Below are 24,059 nucleotides of genomic sequence, written 5' to 3'. Positions count from 1 at the left end.
ATTATCTAAACGTCTGAAAAATCGGCTGTAGTTGTACAAAGTTTTGCTGGTGGCGAACACTGACTGAGAGAAGTATTCATGAAATTTGGGGGAAGTGGTGATTGAATGCATATTGTGTCAAAAAATGCAAAAGTATACATAGTTTAGCTCAGATAGTCCAATGGTATGTTGCACATGTTAAGTGTTTTGAAAAAGTGGACATGGTATTAAGACATGCGTTAAAATGATTGGAAAAAACTGTAATTCTATTTTAATTAGTATCAATCTTTTAAAAATGACATTTAAGCAAGAATCAATGCATTTGCTGACTTTTTGAGAGCTGGACCGAGCGGCTGGTGAGTGCCCCTCTCCCCACTGCGGCTCTCTGTGTTTTGAAGTCCTTGGTTGCCATGGTTTCATTTTGACCTCCATGACTCGGAGTCACGGAAAGGGCAAAGGGAAAGATCAGAGCAGTGTGCATTTCTGCTGGAGAATTCTGAAGACGAGCTGGGACAGAAAACGATTAAAGAGAATGATTCAAGAATAAAACTAATTACTCTTTGGTTACTTGAAAAGTAGAATTCATATTTGTGTTAGTGGGGACACCTAGCTGCTGCAGCTAAAACACTGCTGCTCCTATTTGTTGAGATCACTGATTATGGGGTAATTGGTTTTTTACACTCAAAAACTTGCTAAAATTACTAAAATGTATACGTAAATTCATTTGTGTAATTCAAGCAGTTATTTCTGAGGAAAAAGATCTAAATTAAAATACTGAATGGAGAAAAAGAGAAAAAAAACCCAGAAGTGAAATATGAATAATAATATTCAATGTAAATTAAAATGCTTTGGTAGCATATTTCCTACTTTCCAACAGCCTGTTGTTTCACCCTAAGGCCCCAAATTAGGGTTTGGGTTAGGAAAAGTATGGCATATCAAGACATCAACACGTGTTTTTATCACAGGTCTGATTCCCAGTAGGATAGAAAACCACAGTTTAAGATCATCCGATAAGTTCAAAACAGTCCTCAGTTCTGCTTTTGATAAAGGCTTTTTATTACATTTCATAGACGCAGTCTTAACAATTACATTATTTTGCAATAGCATAGTTCCTGTTGCATTTCAGTGATGTAACATACTTTCAACAATATAAAGTAACACCCTGAATAAAATTGGTGAAAACCCAACACATTGGGATACAGCTTTTAAGAAAGCAAAGTGCACAACCTCTGTGATCTTCCTGCGTAGAGCAGGGGTCACCAACCTTTTTGAAACTAAGAGCTACTTCATGGGTACTGAGCCATACGATGGGCTACCAGCAACACTTTACCTAAACTTATCTGAACTTCATGTATAATAAACGTGTTTTAAATGATTTTTTTTAGTTACTAAAATTTTCAAATCGATATAAATGCAAATGTGATTAAACAAGAGTAGCAACAGGATAAAATTAAATGTTAGATACTGCTCACTGATGAGATGTGCTATTTTTAGAACAGGTCCGCGGGCGACTCAAGTGGTCCTTGGGGGCATCCTGGTGCCCGTGGGCATCCTGGTGCCCGTGGGCACCATGTTGGTGACCCCTGGTGTAGAAGGTTGTTCTCCCAAGTAACATAACCTAAGGTCCTGTGTGATGTGTATGTACTGTGATATTTGTACTGTGATGTGTATGTTCTGTAGTCTGTATGCACTATGACGTTTATGTACTGTGATGTCTATGTACTGTGATGTACAGCATAGTGGAGGGATCCTTATGAAAAGGACAAAGAGGAAAATGATGGGATTAGGGAAGGTGCTAATGATTGTAAGATCTACCTGAAAAAGAAATAAATGAGAAATAAGAGAAGTAATTGTTAATAATCGATGGATTCCTGCTCTTTTAAAAATATTTTGGCTCTAAATCTAGTCATAGTAACACTATTGCCTCACATCTCTAGTGTCAAGCTTAAAATCCTGTATTTGTGTGTGTTTATGTGCATGTGTGTATGTGTGTGCTGGTGTGTGTGTATGTGCATGTGTGTAGGTGTGTGCTGGTGTTTATGTTTGAATGTGTGTATGTGCGTGTGTGTATGTACAGTATGTGGATGTGCATGTGTGTGTGCATGTATGTGTGTGTGAATGTGCGTGTGTGTGTATGTCTGTATGTGTGCATATGTGTGGATTTGCATGTGTGTGCATGTCTGTATGTGTGCGTGTGTATGTGCATGTGTTTATGTGTGCGCTAGTGTGTGTGTGTGTGTATGTGCATGTGTGAATAGGTGCGTTGGTGTGTGTGCATGTGTGTGTATATGCATGTGCGTAAGTGTGCGTTGGTGTGTGCGTATGTGCATGTGTGTATGCAAGTGTGTGTGTGTGTGTGCGTAATGGAATGTCATCTCAGACTTGTGTCAGCTGTATCTGTTGTTTATTTTTAATTGTATAGTAATTGTATAATAGCCAAAGCATATGTGATCTAGCAGTAATGAAATAAAACATCCATAAACTGTGATATGAAAATGTGAACAAAGTTACGTGAATGTTTTTATTCAAATCTTATGAGACACACAGCTGCATATTTGTGTCTCCAGCAATGCGCTTCAGAAAAAGGGGCAAAGGGGAATTTTTGTACTAGTTTTTGTACTAAGATCCAAAACAACAAAAACATCACGGAAACGGACTGCTGTGCATCACTGCTGACATGAAAACAGACCACAAGATGACTTTTACGTTTTAAACAGCTAACACAAAACTGGAGAAAAAGCAACATTGCCCAATACAACTGAATAATAAAGATTTAACATTCATAAACTGTAAGCCCAGAACAGATTATTTTTTTGTACCTTTTACATTTGTCGCTCATGGTCTCGGAAAACAGAAACAGCTAATTATTAAATATGAACGGGTAAAAACAGTATTACACAGTTACAAGACTTTTCAGAGAACACTTTCCTCACAGGTAATATGCATATTATTAAATACTATATTAAAAGAAAGAAAATACAATGCTAGATAGCTTTCATCTACAGAGAAAAGACCAAGGATTCTGCATATTACTTTTCCCAAGAACACTTAAAAACACACATATGACAAATAGTATTTTTTAAATATAGTAAACAGTGTGACAAGTAGAAAAGCAAACAGCACACTAATGTCAGAAGTCACTCCTCCTCCATGGACTTTTCAATTTCTTTGAGTCTTCTTGAAAATTCTTGTGCCTCCTTGTCCGCAGTTCTTGCCTCTAGCATTTTGACAATGGGTTTCTCTGTGTTGGAATAAAGAGGATTTATATGGCAAAAAGACAAAGGATTATTGAGTCAATCTGTGGTCAGAGCAGGTCAATTTGTCGATCTGAAAATATACGGCAACACGGCCATGCTTAGGATTGCACTGCCTGCATGTTAGCCAAGCCTGGTATTGGAAATCACAGCTACTTTACCGCTGGGTTTCTGCCGGGTCAGGTGCAGGATAACGGGCGGCAGGGTCTTCGCTGCGCTGGTGGCATTGGGCCGGCCCGGCCAGCAGAAGTCACTGAGAGGTGCAATCGCGTCCCCTGCGAAGTCATTGGTGGACAGCCAGTCGTAATCCATCACAGTGAAGGTGACACAGGCGCACCTATGTCTGTACTGCTCTGGGCTGACGTGACTGTAGGTGGCGTGACAGAAGATGATGTCAAGAGGGCGGCAATATCCAGCGCAAAAACACAAACATAATCAGCCGTACTATAATCATTTTAGAATCAATAACCTGAAGAATGTGCACACTGTTATATTAGTATTATTGGGCAGATTATAATAGACAGCTGTGTATGAAAGGGTTAGCGGTAAACAATGGATATTTGTAACATCCGTCTTCACTTCTTGAGCAACTTTTAAGGAGTGGGCTGAAAAGGAGTAGGAATTTCGAGAATGATTAAATTTTTTTGTATGCTAGCTTTGTTTGCTGACATTCCCTAAGCACTGAAACAACCTCTTATTGCTGACCAACCAAATAAGCTGTGTGTAAGGATACACACCACATAAGAATCAATATTCCATAGAAATACTTACAGTTATGCTTTTGGGATTTTTAAATTTGGTATGTGTGGATCTATTTTATAAATGCAATACTGTAATTAAACAGATAATATTGTGTGTGTATTTGCATGTCTAAGGGGTTGTCAAGAAATTCCATCTAACCTTTGACAATTTACTGTTGTTTCCTGTGCAAATATGCATAGCAGGAGAATGTTGGGGATTTTAGGCTTTTTCTCTTTCACAAAATTATAAACACTACATCCATTATCATTTTATTCAATCATTTAACTAGTTTCTTGAAAAAACAGTATTGAACAAACAGTTGTTGCTCACAAGTAGAAGAACTCATCGAATACGGGGTGGAGAGTCTTGGGCTTCATTTGTGTGCGTTGACTCTTGGCGTTGGGGAACAGATGATGAGGACAGAGCTCCACAATGACAAATGGGTCGCTCAGTCCTTGGGACAACCAAGCAACATAGAAATTATAATAATAATAATTATTATTATTAAGAGTGGCAGCACAGGTTTGCTGGGTACCACAACATGCACAACGGCATCACTTATGAACATCGCTCACGATCTTCGCTCACGAGTATTGCTCGCGGACATCATTCACGGGCATCAGTCACGAGCATTGCTCCTGGACATCATTCATGGATCATTGCTCACGGACATCATTCACAGGCATCACTCATGAGCCTTGCTCACGGGCATCATTCACGGGCATCACTCACGAGCATTGCTTATGGCCATGATTCATAGGCATCAATCACGAGCACTGCCTGTGGACATCATTCATGGTCATCGTTCAGCAGCATTGCTCGCGGACATCATTCAGGAGCATCGCTCACGAGCATTGCTCCTGGACATAATTCATGGATCATCGCTCGCAGACATCATTCACGGGCATCACTCATGAGCATTGCTCGCGGACATCATTCACGGGCATCACTCACGAGCCATGCTCGCGGACATCATTCACGGGCATCACTCACGAGCCATGCTCACGGGCATCATTCACGGGCATCACTCACGAGCATTGCTCACGACCATCATTCACGGGCATCACTCTGCACTAACCATTGGCATCCAAGGCGATAATGTCAGCTGCATGCAGAATCTCCACGGTCAGCCGCTGATCAGAGAGCTCATAGTAAAACTTGACACTAATCCGCCCAAACTTACTGTGCTTCAGTGTTTTCTGCAAGGTGAATTAAATATGAATCTACATTTCCATGAATAATATAACACAGAAGATTCAGGAGCACAATATCAGAATCACCATCCACCACATTCCCAACACTCAAGAAGATCAGCGTCACAGAGCAGTATCAGAATCCAGTCTATTCAGTCCTTCATTATTACTTTCATTCTGCAATTTATGTGCTGGGATTATAAATAGTAACACAACTGGGAGAAAAGATGTTAATATGCTAAAGCTGCCTTGCATGCATTAATAAGGAGAGCTCTGCCCAGAGCCCTCTGACACAGCTTCTTCTCTACCTGCTGGGAGATCTTCTCCAGGAAATACTGCTCAATCAGCTCATTAGATGAGAACTTGTTTAGTCTCAGCTCCTCCTCCAGGGCCTGGAACAGCACAGGCACTGAATCAGCTCACCAACTACACCATCATGCCAAAACAATGGATGATGAACAAGACATTTTGTTAGTTTGTGAGTTATTAGAGGGAAAGCACTTCATTACACAGCGTGCAGTTAGAGTATGGAGTAGTTTTCCTGTTAGTGTAGAGCAAGCTAAAACACTGCTGTCCTTTAAATCCGAGTTAAATAAGATTTTAACAACTTTGAGCTATTAGTTGAGTTCTCCCCAAACGAGCTTGATGGGCGGAATGGCTTCCTCTCGTTTGTAAATTTCTTATGTTCTTATCAATCGCGATCAAAACGGGACACAGCCTTTTATTTGTATTTTACGTATACGACCCCTGACATGTTCATGATTCTTATCAAATCTGGCCGGCAGATCGATCTTTAGTTTTCTGCTGAATAAAAAAGTATGCAACGTTATTCCGTTAATAAGCGCTGGCAAGTTTCACTGCTGGCACTGCCAATGTTAGACATAAGTATATACGGGTTATTGATTGAATCTTCCGATGCCGAAAAATGGAGATGCAAGTAAAAAATTTACTAATTCATACATTAAATGTAATTCAGGTAAAAAAAAATAATTCCAATAATCTGCTCAAATTTTGCTCCGCTACTTCTGTAACTTTTCCTGCACTTCCACACAACTTCCAAGTTACCCCAGTGCTCGTGGTGAACCAGTAGGCAAGGTATCGCTGTAAGCGCCAACCAATGAGAAAGGCATCGTTGTAAGCGCCAACCAATCAGCAAGGCATCGCTGTAAGTGCCAACCAATCAGAAAGCTATCGCTGTAAGCGCCAACCAATCAGCAAGGCATCGCTGTAAGTGCCAGCCAATCAGAAAGCTATCGCTGTAAGCGCCAACCAATCAGCAAGGTATCGCTGTAAGTGCCTCCTCAGTATTTAGTGTTCAAATGAAAAGACCAGGCCGGTGTGGCACTAGTACCTTGAAGTCTGAATTTCGGAGGTCCTCCAGAGGCACCCCTTCCCCCTCAGCGTGGAAGAACTCTACCAGAGCCTGTGTATAGTACAAAACCTATCAATTTACTGCTGACCTCCGAACAACCTCTTCACACACAAAATATATAAGAGTATATTAACAGTATCACATGACATTATGCAATTTACGAGTACTCCTACTGCAGAGACTTCTATGACAGCCAGGTCCATACTAGAACCCTTCCCCTCTATGCTTAGCATTACATAAGAAACATCACAAATCTAAAACAGACAGCATGCTGTGTGTCCTTCCTGCATGTTCCTCCGAACCAAAACTGAGGACAATGCACTTATTTTTGGACTTGCCTACCATAAATACTATAGCAGCCAAAATGACCACCTTGGGATGAGAAGATGACATGACCTCCTGGCTACCCGCAGGTTCCCTGTTCCTAACAGACCTGCCCGTCACTGACCTCCACCGTGTAGTGGAATCTTCCGTAGAACTCCATCTGCACTCCACGGTTCTCTGCTACGGTGTCAAAAATCATCCGGAGAAGCAGAGCCCACAAACTCTGCAACACTCTGGGAAATAAAATATGCGTTGATGAGAACAGCCATGCCCTGAGAGAAAGAACATCACTAACACCACTTCTAAATGGTCAGAACAATTATAACTAATTGAATACAGGTTCATAAAGGAGATAACAGAAGTATCATGGAGACAAAATGTCATGTAGAAAAAAAATGGCTATAAAACATCTTGAATAGGTCACCTGCTCAGATTTTCCTTCACGAGTGAATTACTGAGGATGATTAGCACGTCGTCCAGGTACTTCATCAAGGGGGACACAGCCTGAAACGCAGAGCGGAATGGCGCAGGTGACTCGGGGGAGGAGAATGGCCCGAGTCACATGGTACAGAAGGAGGAAGGAAAGAGCAGGCCGACTTACATCATCATTTCTAATTGAATCCGGAGATAGACTGATGTGCTGGATGTACTTCTTCAGATCTGAAAGCATCTACCATTCCAGGGAGAAAGAACAACGGAGGGGAGGAAATCATGATTGGCAGGGCTGACAGCACGCACAGTACCGGGACGCTTCCTTAAACCTGTAAGAATCTTGTGTTGGTGTCATACCAAAAGTCTATTGGCAACTTAATTGCCCATATCTTCCACAAAGACACTTTCTTTTTATTAAGTGCTATACTTTTTTGACTGACTCTTTGAGATCTTTTCTCGCCATTTTGCTATTAATTGCAATTGTGGTCACTGGCTCCCAATGGGATACTAAACACAAATGTTTGCCGTTTTATGTTATTGCGAAGGTGTCACTGATTAAAAAGCCCCCACTGAGACTGATTGTGAATGAAGTTTTCAACTCTTATAGAAGTATAATTTGGGTTTCAGTTTATTACTACTCAAATTGAATGTTTTAATTAAAAATTTCCTGTTGTATATATTTTTTAAACAAATGAATAAAGTATTCTTTTGATATAAAACCAATAAATTTGCAATACTTTTATTGAATTAAGCAAGGGTCTCAAGACTTTCTTCGTGAACACTGCATATGTGAACACTGTGTCTATATATATATATACTATATATGTATATATATATATATATAGCCCACATATTTTTTTCTCAGACACAAGAAGCCTATTTTATTTCAGACACATTTGGGGGGGGGGGACGCATGCTTGTTGTCACGTTACACCCACAAACTGCCACTATTCACAGGGTGTGGGCTGTCTTTATTTATGTTTTGCAAGCTGATTGACACATCAGGGAAGACTGATCTCAGCACCTTGTCAGTGAGGTTTGTGATCATGCGTTTGGTCTCCCTCTGCAGGTCTAGGTCGATATTGTAGAGCTGTGCATTGAGGGCCTTGTTCATTTGCTCCCTCCCCTCTGGCCCACAAGACTCCTCCATGGCCAGTTCCAGTCCCCTCCAGTCCAGGACCCTTGGCAGGTTCCCCAGAAACGAACGCATATGCTCAATGTTGTTCAGGGCAACACAGACCTGGTAGGGAGAAAAGATGACAGAGCAGGGAAATCATGAGGAACTTTCACCAAGGAGAACTTGGGATTACGTACTCAATAAATAACAGGAGACAGATGCCTCAGGAAGAGTTCTAATGAAAACAATATCTACAGAAACATGTCGGAGTTTGTGCTTTGGCTCCTGGACCAGTTTAACATGAGAGAATTAGGAAATCGTCCAGGGTCACTACCTGGAGGATAAAATTCTTGTATTCCTGTCCTGGCTGATTCCTTTCAATCTTACGTCTTATCAGCTCAGAGTACCACACAGCCGCACTGCAGAAATCCTGGAACCCACAAAGACGCAATGAATTTATGCATTTTGTTTTCAATGCTTTACTTGAGATGTTATTTTATCAGAAAGAGAAAGGACAAAAGACTATAAGTATTTTGCATTTTATATTATTCAGCCAAAGTGGAGCATCATGATCAATGAGATTCATATAGACCAGTGTCTCCCATTCCGGTCCTCAGGAAACCCCCAGTCGGTCCATGTTTCCGCTCCCTCCCGGCTCCCTACCAGACAGTCCACATGCTTGTGACAGAGATCTCAGCAGGACATGGGTGTCACTCACATCTGTCAGGCGGGTCACCAAGATGAAGGCCCCCGCAGAGTCAGGCCAGGCCAGCTGTGCCCAGAAGTTACAGACCTGGCTGAAGCAGGCAGTGACGTCCACAGCGGAGCTGCCGTGCTTCTCCTGGCCGTGGACGGGCTCCAGCTGTGCCAATCAGAGGGGCGAAGACCACGTCACTTTCCGCCACACAGACAGACCTGCATCCTAGGAAGCGGCTGATAAGCAGATCTTCAAAATAACAAAAGAGCCACTGCAATAGTTCTTTCAATTATCATGTTAACGGAGGATAAAATTATGGAAACACTGCGCAACATATCAATAATATCAAGGACCCAATATGAAGTACGGTCACTCTTAGAACACCGGCACACAAATGCTGATCTGCGTAGAGAGGGGATATTGGGGATCTTTTCTTCTTCAAGAAGAAAAGCCTCCAGTGCTTTTAGGAGATGGAAATCTACTCCACACATATTCACAATCCCATATTCACAATCCCATATTCACAATCCCTTCAATTATGTTTAGGCCATGGAAGAAACAAGTCCTGAATTGTTCTCAAAGTGTGTATGGCGGCTGCACCATCCTGGAACACAGGAACATTAAGGGGAACAGAGTTTGCACTGCAGGGTGCACCTGGTCCTGCAAAATCACTTCATGTTGCGATGACCGTGTAAAATGCGACGGCTGCCATGAGCTGTCTGGCCACGTCAACAGACGTCGTCAGCTGAAGGCTTCCCATGGCTCTCCGAAAATATACCCGTTTGGATGCAGGAAAAGGGGGGCTGGTGACTCATCAGACAACGTTACATGTACCCATTGCTCAAGGGTCCAGGTTTTGTCCTCTTCATGCCAGGTAAGGCATCGTTGTGCATTTGCCTTGGGTGAACGCAGTTTCTGAGAGAAGCTTACAAAGTACAGTTTTTATAGAGAATTGGCCACAGAGGTGAATATTCAGTTTTGAGGTACTTATGTGGTGTTAATATGCTGTTAAATGTCAATCCCTGTCGATGACCTTTAACACGAGACCACTGTTTGCTGATAAAGTTTGTCCATGTTTGGCACGTGCTGCCATCATTTTTGAGATCGGACCCACTTAAGCATTTAATAATGTTGCAGGTTTGGCAGCTGTTGGTTGCTTCATGTTGCTTTGAAAACTGGCATATCCAGTGGTGGGCACGGCTAACGAAAAGTTAGCTTCGATAGCGGGATCCTGCCCACCACTGGGCATATCAAACTGCTGACTGCTGCCAAGAACTGTAGCATGTAGCATTTAACTATTTAACGATTCCCCTTTGTAGCTGCATTTGTAATGGTGCTTCAGTTACTTCAAAATGTATTTATGATATTTTGTGCATCACTCATGTTTGTATTTAGGTTCTTCAAACCTGAGTGACACTACACAGCCAAATGCTTTAGCTTGATGGAGAACTTCCCGCTACGCCATTAGACCCAAACAAACTCACATTATCTAGCTCCACCGCTCTACGGATCCTGTCACAAGACTTTTCATGAACGATTTGCAGCCACTTGTGAATGGAGGTCTTGAACCAATTATGATAATCAGTCAGGGCCAGCATTCTGGCTTCCCTGAAAAGAAGTCAATGATACATAGTGTCAGAAAAAAAGCTACGGCCATTATGATTAGCAAAGTTAACCCTCTTGGTTAACTGTTTTATTATTATTTCAAATAATTATCATGCTAGTAAATCAGCCTGAAATGCTTGGTCTGGCACTTACTTAGCGGGTAGATAGTCTCTGCACATCCTGAGTGTTTTGAGGGATATGTAGAGCTCGAAGAGTGTTTCACCCATGGTCTGCGAGAGCCGAGATCCTTCTTGTTCAAGAGTTCCACAAACCTTCTCCATGATCACACTCACGTCATCTGCCACCTAGAGGAATTACACGGCACAACTGATTCAGGTTCAAAATTAAACTTTCAAAGGTAACCAACCCTGGATCAGTAAAATATGCATGTATTAATATGTACGCTTATCCTCATACATGGTAGAATGCACTCATATAATGTCCGTGTCAGTATGGAATCGGGATACACACCAGTTTTTCCAACTGACGATAGGAGATGCTAAAAAAATCCACTTTCACTGAACTAGAAGACACAAAAAGCAACAACAAGGCTAGTTATTCATTTATTCATTCCATATAAAATTTCGGTCAGTCGTACATTTTCAAATGTAATTGTATTGGTATCATTCTAGGCAAGAGGAATCAAACTAGACATCAGCCGCTGCTCTTAACGATTATTTTGAAGACTTTCTTTAGAACCGTTAAGCCTCAGTAACATTAAACACCATAGTCCACCACCTGACTCTGAATATCTGGGCATCGAAACCCAGAAATCCCACATTTGCATTCAGTCAGATTCCACTCTACCTGGAGAAGATCTTGTCATAGACGGCATGTCCTTTCTGCACGTCTGCGCAGACAGCATCGACTACCAGGATCAGGCGTCGCAACTGCTGCTCCAGCGTCTTCAGTAAAGGAAAGGCGGCAGCTAAATTAGGGAACTCCAACACGAATCGGAACAACCTTTCTTATGGATTTGACTTGAAACGAATCACTAGAATTAGCTTTATTCACAGTTTATTTTATACATATATACAGCACAGTGCAAAAATCTTTTCTGCCGAAGAACAATGTGTTTAAGTGACCTATTGGTGTAAAATTATGATTTTATGTTTGGCAAAGTGTGTTGGCTGAGCTTTTTCAAACTCTCTCCAACTGTAACTGTCTAGTTTATCCATATACAGCTCTGGAAAAAATTAAGAGACCACAGCAATTAAAAAGGCCAATAGGATGTTGGGTTACATCTCTAGGTGTGTGGAGTTCAAGTCAAGGGAGGTGATGCTACGATTATATAATTCCTTGGTAAGACCCCACCTAGAATATTGTGTGCAGGTTTGGTCAACATACCTTAAAAATGACATTGCTGCCTCAGAAAAGGTTCAACATAGGGCTACGAGAATGATTCCTGGTCTTAGAGGAATGTCTTATGAGGAGAGGTTAGCTGAGCTGAATCTGTTCAGCCTCGAGCAAAGGAGACTAAGGGGGGACATGATCCAGGTCTATAAGATTCTAACAGGTCTGGATGCTGTTCAGCCAAATGGCTACTTTAATATTAGTTTAAATACTAGAACTCGTGGCCATAAGTAGAAATTAGCAGGAAAACATTTTTAAATTAATTTGAGGAGGCACTTCTTTACACAGCATGTAGTTAGAGTATGGAATAGTCTTCCTGCTAGTGTAGCGGAAGCTAAAACCCTGGGTTCCTTTAAATCAGAGCTAGATAAGATTTTAATAACTCTGAGCTATTAGTTAAGTTCTCCCCAGACGAGCTTGATGAGCCGAATGGCCTCCTCTCGTTTGTAAATTTGTTATGTTCTTATGTTAAAAATTTTTAGTTTCACTCATTTCTCAGTTTATGGGTCTGTGTAAAATATATTTTTTTTTTGCAAACTCCAGCCAGGCTCTTCCCTGCTTCTCATTAATGAAGGGCTTCTTCTTTGCTTTATGGGTCTTCAGTCCTGCTTCTAGGAGCCTGATACGAACTGTCCTAGCAGTGCACTTCACACCTGCACTTAATGTTTCCCATTCCTTCTGAAGGTCATTTGAGGTCATCCTCCGATTTATGAGACACTGCCAGATAAGTTGATGGTCATCTCTGGCATTAGAAAGTCGCTTCCGCCCTCTACCTGGCTGGATTCTGGTCTGGTCACTGATAAAAATAAAAATTCAGAAGCTGTATGGATAAAACTTGATGCTAAAGATTCAAATGGCCTAATTGTCGGGGTTTGTTATAGAGCACCTAATGTAGCTGTAGAGGAAAGCAGAATATTATATGATGATATCAGGATTATGAGTAATAAAAATGATGTGGTGGTTATGGGTGATTTTAATTTACCTGGGATACAGTGGGACACAATCTCTGGCTCTTCTGTAAATGAACTTGAGATGGTGGAATTAGTACAGGATTGTTTTTTTACTCAGTTTGTTAATACTCCTACCAGGGGAGAAGCCCTTCTTGATCTGGTTTTCTGTAATAACCAGGATAGGATTGGAAAATTTGAGGTTTTAGACCCATTGTACGGTAGTGATCATAACATGGTTAAATTCGAGGTTAATTTTAGTGTCCGAAGAGCAAAGTCGAAATTAAAAGTATACAATGTTAGGAAGGCTAACTTTAATGGTATGAGACGGAAATTAGAAACTGTAAACTGGACAGAGTTAAATAGCAAAACAGTAGAAGAAGCATGGGAATTTTTCAAAAGCACATTGCTGCAAGTGCAAGAGGACTTCATACCTGTTTCCAGCAAAACTAAATCTAGGAAACGACAACCAAGGTGGTTTACTAAGGAAATTAAGAATAAAGTCAGGAGGAAAAGGGCTCTGTTCCAAAAATGGAAAATAACTAATGATTTCAAAATTAAGCAGGAGTATCTAAGTCTACAGGCAGAGTTAAAAAATGACATTAGACTGTCCAAGAGGGATGTAGAAAGAAAAATTGCATTGGAGGCTAAGCATGACAGTAAAGGTTTCTTCCAATATTTTAACTCCAAGAGAGCACTAAAAGCTGAAATCACTAATTTGCAGGATAGTAAGGGACTTATAATTGATAATGAAATTGATATGGTAAATGAGTTTAATGATTATTTTTCAAGGGTGTTCACAATAGAGAACACAAGTAACTTACCACCAATTAATACGAATACAGCATCGTCTATGACCAATATATGTATAACTGAGGTTGATGTGATACTAAGCCTAGCTAAACTCAAAATAAATAAATCGCAGGGGCCTGATGGCATCTTACCAATAGTCTTAAAAGTGATGAGGGATATTATTAGCCAACCTTTAACTTTAATATTCCAGAAATCGTTATCTGCGGGTGTGGTACCTTCAGATTGGAAGCATGCTAATATAACACCCATATTCAAAAAAGGGGATAGAAGTAATCCAGCAAACTATAGGCCAATCAGTTTAACTAGCATTACTGGAAAAATAATGGAAGCTATAATTCAAGTGAAAATGGTAGATTACCTAGATGCAAATAACATTATAAAGGATAGCCAACATGGATTTAGGAGAGGTAGATCCTGCTTAACGAATCTGCTTGAGTTCTTTGAGGAAGCTACAAGTGAAATTGATCACAAAAAGGCCTATGATGTGATTTACTTAGATTTCCAGAAGGCCTTTGATGTTGTCCCCCACAAACGTCTCTTGCTAAAGCTTAAAGCTGCAGGGATTTTAGGAACTGTGGCAACTTGGATCAAAAACTGGCTAACTGACAGGAAGCAGCGAGTAGTTATTGTCACACAATGTCACAGTGGGCCTCCGTTCATAGTGGGGTACCGCAGGGTTCAATTTTAGGACCTATATTGTTCCTAATTTACATTAATGATATTGACACAAATACATACAGTAAACTGGTTAAATTTGCAGACGACACCAAGGTGGGCGGGGTAGCAGATACTAATCTAGCAGCAGAGAGGCTTCAACGGGATCTGGATTTAATTAGCGAATGGGCTGATACATGGCAGATGAAATTTAACACAGATAAATGCAAGGTAATCCATGCAGGGAGCAGAAATATAAAGTACAGATATTTTATGGGTTCCACTGAAATAAAGGTAGCTGATTACGAGAAAGATCTCGGTATGTTTGTTGATGCTTCCATGTCCCCCTCTCGCCAGTGTGGGGAAGCAATAAAAAAGGCGAACAGAATGTTGGGTTATATCTCTAGATGTGTGGAGTTTAAGTCAAGGGAGGTGATGTTACACTTATATAATTCCTTGGTAAGACCCCACCTAGAATACTGTGTGCAGGTTTGGTCACCATACCTCAAGAAGGACATTGCTGCCTTGGAAAAGGTGCAACGAAGAGCTACGAGAATGATTCCTGGTCTTAGAGGAATGTCTTATGAGGAGAGGTTAGCGGAACTGAATCTGTTTAGCCTTGAGCAAAGGAGACTAAGGGGGGATATGATTCAGGTCTATAAGATTCTAACGGGTCTGGATGCTGTTCAGCCAAATGACTATTTCAATATTAGTCTAAATACTAGAACTCGTGGCCATAAGTGGAAATTAGCGGGAGAACATTTTAAAACAAATTTGAGGAAGCACTTCTTTACACAGCGTGTAGTTAGAGTATGGAATAGTCTTCCTGCTAGTGTAGTGGAAGCTAAAACCCTGGGTTCCTTTAAATCAGAGCTAGATAAGATTTTAACAACTCTGAGCTATTAGTTAAGTTCTCCCCAAACGAGCTTGATGGGCCGAATGGCCTCCTCTCGTTTGTAAATTTCTTATGTTCTTATGTTCTTATTCCCAGTGTCTCCTGCTTCACCTGGTTCTTGTGTACTGCAGTCTTAGAAACATCCTGGAAGCAGCCTGTCTCACAGTGTAGCCTTCTGCCAGCAGAACCAGGATTAAACCAGGATTTAAAATGCAGATTAAAAAAAAATAATAAGTGTTCTCTTAATTTTTTCCAGAACTGTTGTATTGACTCAACTACTTGCATACCATGGCTCGCTAATCAACATCTCACTGAGATATTTAATTAATTAAGTTGATTATTTAAGTGAGCTGGTGGTGACATTTAATGAATTCATGTAATGGCTGAGGTGGCGCTGAGGAGAGCTTTGGGGACTGAAGCGTGTTCATCTAACCATCTAACAAGACTTTTTGAAAAACAGAAGAAATTCTTGTATTTAAGGTCTAAACAGAGTAGGTAATGGGACCCTATTGTTTTTGGCATTATTTTTTTATTGTTAGTGTTCATTAGCATATATTCTAATGTTAAATTGTGTTTTTCTTCTGAAGAAATATACACTTACTACCCAAATAAATAGCTCTAAACATTTCACATTTCCCTTTTCAGTTACTAGTCCAAATTCCTAAACACCTAAAGTTTGTCTTTTTTCAAACTCACCCCTTCATCTGGTTTAATGTGTGAAATGGTCCCTTCGTACCATTCCGCCGTACTCTTCTGTTAGATAAAAATATACATTAAAAGGCAAAACATCCCCAGGTGCAAGCAGAAGGAAACAGCCACACAGCCGTGGAGAGATGCGTCCATCGCTATGCGTTATATTCTGAGGGTGGTACCTTGATCACAGTGGTGATTTCCAAAGGGATCTCATTACGGTCGGGACACACAGCCTTATACGCCTCCATGTTTAGCAGGTAGCCCAAACCCCTGCATTAAAACAGCAAAGTCCTGAAATTAAGCAAGAACGACCGAGCCAGAGGTTTGGTAACAACCACAGAGTGAGACTGCGAGCTCAGCATTTAATGGAGACAGAACTGCCACAAACTCAGCAGGTTTATTTTCATGTGTACTAGACCAGCATACATTTACCACTATGTTTGGAATTAAATCTAATAAGACAAGCGTTTGAATTCCAAATGTCCATCCATCCTTTAACTATCCAACTGCTTAAACTATTCAGAGTTGTGAGGGAGGGGGGTCCAGAGCCTATCCTGGAGGCTACAGGGGCAAGGCAGGGAACAACCCCGGATGGGGCGCCAACTCATCACAGGGCACAAGGCAGGGAACTACCCCGGATGGGGCGCCAACCCATCACAGGGCACAAGGCAGGGAACTACCCCGGATGGGGCGCCAACTCATCACAGGGCACAAGGCAGGGAACTACCCCGGATGGGGCGCCAACTCATCACAGGGCACAAGGCAGGGAACTACCCCGGATGGGGCGCCAACTCATCACAGGGCACAAGGCAGGGAACTACCCCGGATGGGGCGCCAACTCATCACAGGGTACACTCACTGTCACTAACACACACACACATACACACACACACACACATCTATGAGCAAATTGGTATGTTTTTTGACTGTGGGGGGGACAGGAGTACCTAGAAGAAACCCCATGAAGACACGGGGGGGACCTGCAAACTCCACTCACATGGAGCCATGGCAGAGACTTCCAGAGGTGTGAGTACTAACCTCCCTGAACTCTAACAAACATCTTATAAATTCTAACTTATGTTATTTTGCATCCTTAATATACTGCAGGTCAGCTTTACCAAACTACCTTTCATGAGAAACGTATGCAAATCAGAAAACTGCAGGTTCCCATCCTTTCTGCTTCCTGCACAGCATGGATATTAACTCTGCTCTTATAAGCAGCTTCTGCAAGGTACAGAATACTGAGTAATGCTGATGAAATGTGTTGGCTAATAACATTTCTTTTAAAAATTAAATAAATCTATCTATTTAACACAAAGTTAACTAAGAAGCACCAAGACATAATTTCCCTGTCTCACATCCGATTGAATGTGATGAACAATTCTGATCTCAAATGCATTGGACTGATGCATTAATAACAGACATCTGTTCCAACGATTAATTCCGCAAGTGAATGCATTGGAATCGCATAATATTTCTGCTGTGAAATCGACATTCCCACCCAGTCACAGATGTTTTGTTAGATGTTATTTAGTCCTGCTGCTATATTGTCACACTAACAAAGGTCGTGGCTTCAGTTTACCTCAGCAGGAGGCCGCAGTGAGACACGGCTGCAGAGCTGCAGACGGGGAAAAGCTTACGCAGACGCTTCAGCAGGGACAGACAATAATCTGTGTGCAGCCGGAAACTCTCTGATAGGCTCCTCTCCTGCAAAAATCCCAGAAGTAACACCTCAGAGTTTGTGGTGAATGTACGTTTCCATGTCACATTTAATACACTGAAATGGCATTTCTGCTTGCTGGGCCCTCAGTCTCATTTACTAAGTCAGTTACAAAAGAAGATAATTCAGTTTTAGCTGAACAGCTTGTTTATAGATGAGTAGTTCCTTACACATACTCCTGAATTTGATATATTGCCTTTTTAACTTTAAGAAATAATATAATATGTAATATATATGTATGTATGTATGTATGTATGTCATAATAACACATAGTGAACAATAGTAGGTAGATTAAAATTAGGTGTTTAAATCATTTTATATGTTACATTGTCTCTTTTTTCACTTTCTCAAAATTATGTATTCAGTACCGATTCCCTTAACTGTGATGAGAGTGAGCTTCATAAGTGTGAGATTCATGATAAGAGAGTGAGATTCATGATAAGAGAGTGAGATTCATGGTGTATACATCTCTTATAATGAATGTATTGTGAAATTTTTAACTATAAATTGTAGAAAAAAGATATAATTATGGCCAATTTTACTAGCAAAAATATTTTGTTTGATAAGAGTGATTTTGACCTCTGCAGACAATGGAAGAAATGTGTGGATTGAGTCCCATGTCTTAACTCACGTATCGCTGGTCTAAGTGAGCCTTAGTGGGCATGACAGCCATTACTGCTAATTATGTCTGTGTCTGAATTATCTTCCTCAAGAGACTAAGGGTAATTTAGCCTCTGGACACAGACACGTAGAACCAGAAGGGAGGTTTCACGGAATTGCTGACCAGTTGCCTCTCTAAGACTGGGGCATCCCACGCCTTCTCGACGTCCTTCAGGAGCTCCAGGAGGGAGGCGTAACACATGCTCTGCGAGCGGTGGTGCTTGCTGTAGCAAAGCCATCGTCTGCGGGCCACAGGAACATGAGCAGGGAATGATCATCAGCCAGCGGGACATTAACGTCCAGAAGGCGTTGACTCATTTTGGCCTTAAAGATCCCCAGCAATGTAGCTGGTATGTATGGAACAAGCATATTACTCAAAATGAAAAGTTGAACATTATTGTGAAACGTAATTCAAATTATTTAAGCAATCGCATACAATAATATTGTTATTATTTTAAAACAAAATGGCACATGTAATTAATACATTTATTTATTTATAGATATATTTATTATTTATATGGCGTTCCATATGTATGATAATGATAAAATGTCTATATATATATATATGTCATACAGACATTCCATTTTTCAGCTATATTTCAGAAGAACATACATGATGGCCTTCTGCAGACGCGTCAGGCCGGTGTGCAGGGCATGGTGGGAGAGCACGGTCCACGCTGTTTTACATACTTGCCCTGTCCATTTATAGGGTTCCGTCTGTAGAGAAAAATATACATGAACCAAGTAGGCTTTCATTAATTTCGTTCTGTAATCACAGACCGGTAATAACGTAGTTTACCTGAACTTTATTGTGTTCATATTCCAAAATTTGGCTCAAGATCTTCTCGTGGATAGCCAGGTTAGACTCCATCGTACTCAAAGTTGTATCTCTCTGTAGAAATGTAAAGTCACAAAGCAATTTGTTGGTCCTGCTTCGCAAAAAAGTGAGCGATGACCTGCAGAAGAGTTACGTACGGCCACAGTTAGGCCACCGAGAGTCGTGGGTACCTGGCTGTTGAAGAGCTTCAGGACCAAATGACATTCTCCTTGCACTTTGGAGGAGCTGGACCGCGGCTCCAGCTTAAACCACTTATCAAAGCCCTCCACCGGAATGTCCTGGATCAGAAGGAGACAGGGTAAGGCGGCTGTGACCCGTCTCAGCTAGTAACTCCGGTACGCGCTTTAATGACTGCTCACGCTAATGGGGATGTTCAGGCATCCCAGGAAGTCGTCTGCGTTTTCCTCCGATGCAGATCCTGCAGCGCCGTTGGCCCGGACGGACTTGGCGATCTGTTTGAAATATCTCTCACAAGCAAGAAAATCAAGTACTTCAGAAATCGATGCACCCATATTGCCTCAATAGAACAAGAGAAAAACAGTCCAACGAATGCTACTGCTACAGAAGTGTGTTTCTGGTGGTTGTGTTTAAGCCTGTGGCACGGTGTCTTTAGAATGGCTCATAAATACCTTCCCATGCCCTTCAGTCCACTGACTTCATTGAGCTTTTTGCAGGCCTCAGCCACAGACACATCGTCATCATGATCCCTGCGAAAGGCAGCCCCCGTCAGAGGGCTTTGGAACGCTCCCTGATCCAATATCAGGTCCATTCCTGACTTTATTGTCAAACTTAAATTAAATGAAATTACTTTGTGAAAAAAATAAACACCTTGTGTTTATTTAGTCATGAGAATAGTCACAATAAACAGGCATTAAGCCCATCTGATATGAATAAAGAGATATACTGAGAAGAAAAAGTTACTTTAAAAGCTTAGTCAAAATATACGTATGTGTCATCTCACCATATATCAAGATGCAACATGTCACTGTAAATGTCATCAATTTCACTGTAAAAAAGACAAGGATAAAGGCCGGATGTCAGAGGGATTCAACTGTAAGCCACCAAAAGCCACCGGACGGTGATCAGTTTTTGATTACAGTCGTCTCTCGTTTATCGTGGTTAATCCGTTCCAGACTCTACCGCGTTAAATGAATTTCCGCGAAGTAGGATTCATATTCTTTATTATTCGGCTGCACCTGGCGTTGAAGGATTTGCGGGGGTGCTCGAATACATAGGTCTACACTGTACAGTCCATACGTACAGTAATTTTAATTTTAATTGTAATACAGAGGTGTATAATTGACTCAGGCAACCGAGCGCACGCTGTACCATTTTCACTGTCTATCAGCTTTTTAATGAATAAATGTATTTGAAAAAACCACGATAGAGTGAAGCCGCGAAAGTCGAAGCGCGAAATGGCGAGAGACGCCAGAACTGCATAAAATCATTCAGTGTAATAATGTGTATCTGAAATGCAGGACCAACCACAAGACTCACAATTTAACCCTTAAAATCTGTTACATTAGCCAAGAAAGTATCTCAGTTAACATTTTTCTCTGCAACAGTTTACATTCTCAATAAAACTGATTTGGATAATTGAGTGATTTATGGCTTTGTGGATTTAATATCTATAAGCGTAACATTTCACATTTACATTTATTGACTTAGCTGACTCTTTTATCCAAAGTGACGTAGTAGTGAGGTAAATAGCACATTACAAACAAACGGCTGTCAGGGAGTCGACTAGGCTGAGCCACAAACGGCTGTCAGGGAGTCGACTAGGCAGGGGCTACTAACGCCTGTCAGGGAGTCGACTAGGCAGGGGCTACAAACGCCTGTCAGGGAGTCGACTAGACTGAGCTACTAACGCCTGTCAGGGAGTCGACTAGGCTGAGCTACAAACGGCTGTCAGGGAGTCGACTAGGCAGGGGCTACAAACGGCTGTCAGGGAGTCGACTAGGCTGAGCTACAAACGGCTGTCAGGGAGTCGACTAGGCTGAGCTACTAACGCCTGTCAGGGAGTCGACTAGACTGAGCTACTAATGCCTGTCAGGGAGTCGACTAGGCTGAGCTACAAACGCCTGTCAGGGAGTCGACTAGGCTGAGCTACAAACGGCTGTCAGGGAGTCGACTAGGCTGAGCTACAAACGCCTGTCAGGGAGTCGACTAGACTGAGCTACAAATGGCTGTCAGGGAGTCGACTAGGCTGAGCTACTAACGGCTGTCAGGGAGTCGACTAGGCAGGGGCTACTAACGCCTGTCAGGGAGTCGACTAGGCGTAGCTGTGGCTAGGCTTAGCCACCAGTGAGTACCCAGGTACAGGGTCAGCAGCATCCGAGCAGGAGCTACACAGCAACATCGGACGAAGAAAGCAGCTAATAAGACAACTATTTAAAACAGCAAAAGTGTAAGACTGAGCGCATTTGGGGAACATGAAGTGGGTTCAGCTAGGAGAGGTGTAACACATAAAACAACAAGAATGGCACTTACAAGACAAAATGTTCATTCCAAACGGGGTTGAGGGTTTCTGGTTTGACGTCCGTGACCTGGATGCTCCGGGCTGCCAGCACTTCCCGGACACTGGGCCGCTTCTCCACCTTCTCCTTCTTCTTGCGGAAGCTGAATTTCCTCTCCTTCCTCTCCTCAGTTTCTCTGGGGCTTTGGCCCAACAGAATCCCCAGCATGCAGTAGGGGTCACTGTAACCTGCCATTTAAAGATTTAACCATCTCATTACGCCCAGTTCCCAACACAGCGCATCAAAATAAGAGACAAACAAATTAAAGAACAACACTGTGATCACACTTGTCTCATAGTTATAGTCCCCACCACGGAGGGCCAGTTCGCTTCTTTCATTCCTTCAGAGATTTTAGTCCAGTGCTTCCCCTTAATTTCATATTCTGAGTGTTCAGTTGGGTAAAAAGAACAAGTCAAAGTTTATTCATATGCTCACATTAAATATTCATTAACAACAAATCCCATAGAGGACGTGTTGTGCTTATTAAAGCAGACAGATTGAAATGTCAGTCATCTGTCAGCACATGGCAGCACAGGAACAGCTCAGAGTGATGAGCGAGGTCACCGTGATTCAGTCCACTCCTGTCCTGCCCTTATTATATCATTAACAACAAAGGATATGGGGAAGCCAAAGTGCATCATCATGCTTACATTTCCACATTCTGATAAAGCATCCATGCATTGAACATTATAATTGCTTTTGTTTCGACTGAAATGAAGGTGATGGCTGAAAATATCTCACCATTAGCATCTTTAGCAAGTAGGTTTTTTCCTTTCATGACAGACACCCGTAAGGCGAAATTTGCCCTCTGTGGAGAGAAAGTCAGAACAGAGCTGAACCTTGACTGTAATCAAACTGACACCTCCAAAGCACGGAGCAGGCGTAGTGTGCGCACTCGTGAATAAGGGCCACGTCGCCACCCAGCAAGTGCTTTTTAGCGAGTGATGCAGTGCAAGTGCTTTTGTGTGTAGCCAAAGTGAAATCAGACTTGCTGTGCTTGTGAAGGTTAACAACATTGTGTGGAACATTTAAATGGCACAATATTTCCGTGTATTGAGAAGCTTTTCAGGGCAGCTGCTGGAGGGGAGTGAGTTTTCTTTCAGACTGACATTTGGAACACAGAGAGGTTTCCTTGTCACTACATAAAAGACAAGGAGCTGTGGAAAAACCCGCCTTGCAAAGACTTCTCTCCTAGTGTGGATAAAGACTAATCCGATGTTATCGATAACTGTTTGCCCAAAATAAGAGCTGCTTTTATTGTCCTTCTGACTGAATGAACATTTTAACTGATGCCAGAATGTGTTTAACTTAAAACAGCCCCATTAAATTAAACTGCAAATAATCACGTCTAAATCTACAGGTTGGCACCGTTGTGCTGTTTGCTGAGAATCTGTGTTTTTCTTTCTTGTCGAACTTGGTTATAACACAAGAAATGAGGCAGAGGAAATGTGATCGGACCAAAGTCTTACCTTGGCTTCTCTGACCCTGTGTAGAATGATATCATGCTCCTCTGCTCCCATATCAAATGCCTGGAAGACGAGCAGAAAGTCAGCGACGGCTTTGACGCGCTCGCCAGAAAGGGAGCTGTTAACCGCTGGCTCTCGTGGCAGCGATAAACAGCAAAGCCTGCGTCTGCTGGCTGCTACTCATCGGCCATATGGCGGAGATGTTGTTTTCGGCCATGGAAGTAGAATGTGACTAAACGCCACCGATAAACACAACCTGAACCTCAAAGGCTTCCCAGCCCTGGATATAATCTATCATTTACTCCTAGAGCAGTGCCTCTAATCACACCTGCCTCAGAGTGAGGCCAGCTCCCTTCCTCTCATCCACACTTTGTTATCTATCATTTACTCCTAGAGCAGTGCCTCTAATCACACCTGCCTCAGAGTGAGGCCAGCTCCCTTCCTCTCAACCCCACTTTGTTATCTATCATTTACTCCTAGAGCAGTGCCTCTAATCACACCTGCCTCAGAGTGAGGCCCTTCCTCTCATCCCCACTTTGTTATCTATCATTTACTCCTAGAGCAGTGCCTCTAATCACACCTGCCTCAGAGTGAGGCTAGCTCTTTTCCTCTCATCGCCACTTTGTTATCTATAATTTACTCCTAGAGCAGTGCCTCTAATCACACCTGCCTCAGAGTGAGGCCAGCTTCCTTCCTCTCATCGCCACTTTGTTGAAGCGGAAGATCAAGCTTGCAGGCTAAAACTGATTGCAATGAGCACTCGATTTGTGTTGTGATTAGGGAATTCTTA

At 41.9% G+C, this 24,059-nt stretch overlaps 1 protein-coding gene across 2 annotated transcripts in view; it reads right to left on the bottom strand.

Moving 5' to 3' along the window:
- Positions 1–2,328: 2,328 nt before the first annotated feature.
- baiap3 (BAI1 associated protein 3) overlaps positions 2,329–24,059 on the bottom strand; it is a 45,347-nt gene continuing 23,616 nt past the window's right edge. The window contains exons 6-34 of one of the 2 annotated variants that reach the window (XM_023816520.2): positions 23,273–23,332; positions 22,545–22,611; positions 21,778–21,991; positions 20,249–20,293; positions 19,917–19,994; positions 19,647–19,752; positions 19,458–19,565; positions 19,249–19,341; positions 19,063–19,166; positions 18,574–18,691; positions 17,652–17,776; positions 16,249–16,339; positions 16,073–16,129; positions 11,522–11,619; positions 11,186–11,237; positions 10,868–11,019; positions 10,594–10,717; positions 9,131–9,274; positions 8,747–8,842; positions 8,320–8,535; positions 7,465–7,533; positions 7,288–7,367; positions 6,988–7,096; positions 6,519–6,590; positions 5,476–5,559; positions 5,158–5,173; positions 4,305–4,428; positions 3,395–3,600; positions 2,329–3,220 (exon numbers count right to left, since the gene is read on the bottom strand). In XM_023816520.2, coding sequence (XP_023672288.1) covers positions 3,117–3,220; positions 3,395–3,600; positions 4,305–4,428; positions 5,158–5,173; positions 5,476–5,559; positions 6,519–6,590; positions 6,988–7,096; positions 7,288–7,367; positions 7,465–7,533; positions 8,320–8,535; positions 8,747–8,842; positions 9,131–9,274; positions 10,594–10,717; positions 10,868–11,019; positions 11,186–11,237; positions 11,522–11,619; positions 16,073–16,129; positions 16,249–16,339; positions 17,652–17,776; positions 18,574–18,691; positions 19,063–19,166; positions 19,249–19,341; positions 19,458–19,565; positions 19,647–19,752; positions 19,917–19,994; positions 20,249–20,293; positions 21,778–21,991; positions 22,545–22,611; positions 23,273–23,332 — 3,012 coding nt within the window. In that variant the 3' untranslated portion in view covers positions 2,329–3,116. Of the gene's footprint in view, positions 3,221–3,394; positions 3,601–4,304; positions 4,429–5,052; positions 5,174–5,475; positions 5,560–6,518; positions 6,591–6,987; positions 7,097–7,287; positions 7,368–7,464; positions 7,534–8,319; positions 8,536–8,746; positions 8,843–9,130; positions 9,275–10,593; positions 10,718–10,867; positions 11,020–11,185; positions 11,238–11,521; positions 11,620–16,072; positions 16,130–16,248; positions 16,340–17,651; positions 17,777–18,573; positions 18,692–19,062; positions 19,167–19,248; positions 19,342–19,457; positions 19,566–19,646; positions 19,753–19,916; positions 19,995–20,248; positions 20,294–21,777; positions 21,992–22,544; positions 22,612–23,272; positions 23,333–24,059 lie in introns of both variants that reach the window. The other variant, XM_023816519.2, reaches the window with a different exon arrangement.

This window comes from Paramormyrops kingsleyae, chromosome 22 (assembly GCF_048594095.1).
Source record: "Paramormyrops kingsleyae isolate MSU_618 chromosome 22, PKINGS_0.4, whole genome shotgun sequence".
In the NCBI taxonomy this organism is placed as follows: domain Eukaryota; kingdom Metazoa; phylum Chordata; class Actinopteri; order Osteoglossiformes; family Mormyridae; genus Paramormyrops; species Paramormyrops kingsleyae.
Note: the sequence above shows the minus strand (reverse complement) of the source record. Positions and strands in the feature narration are given on the sequence as shown.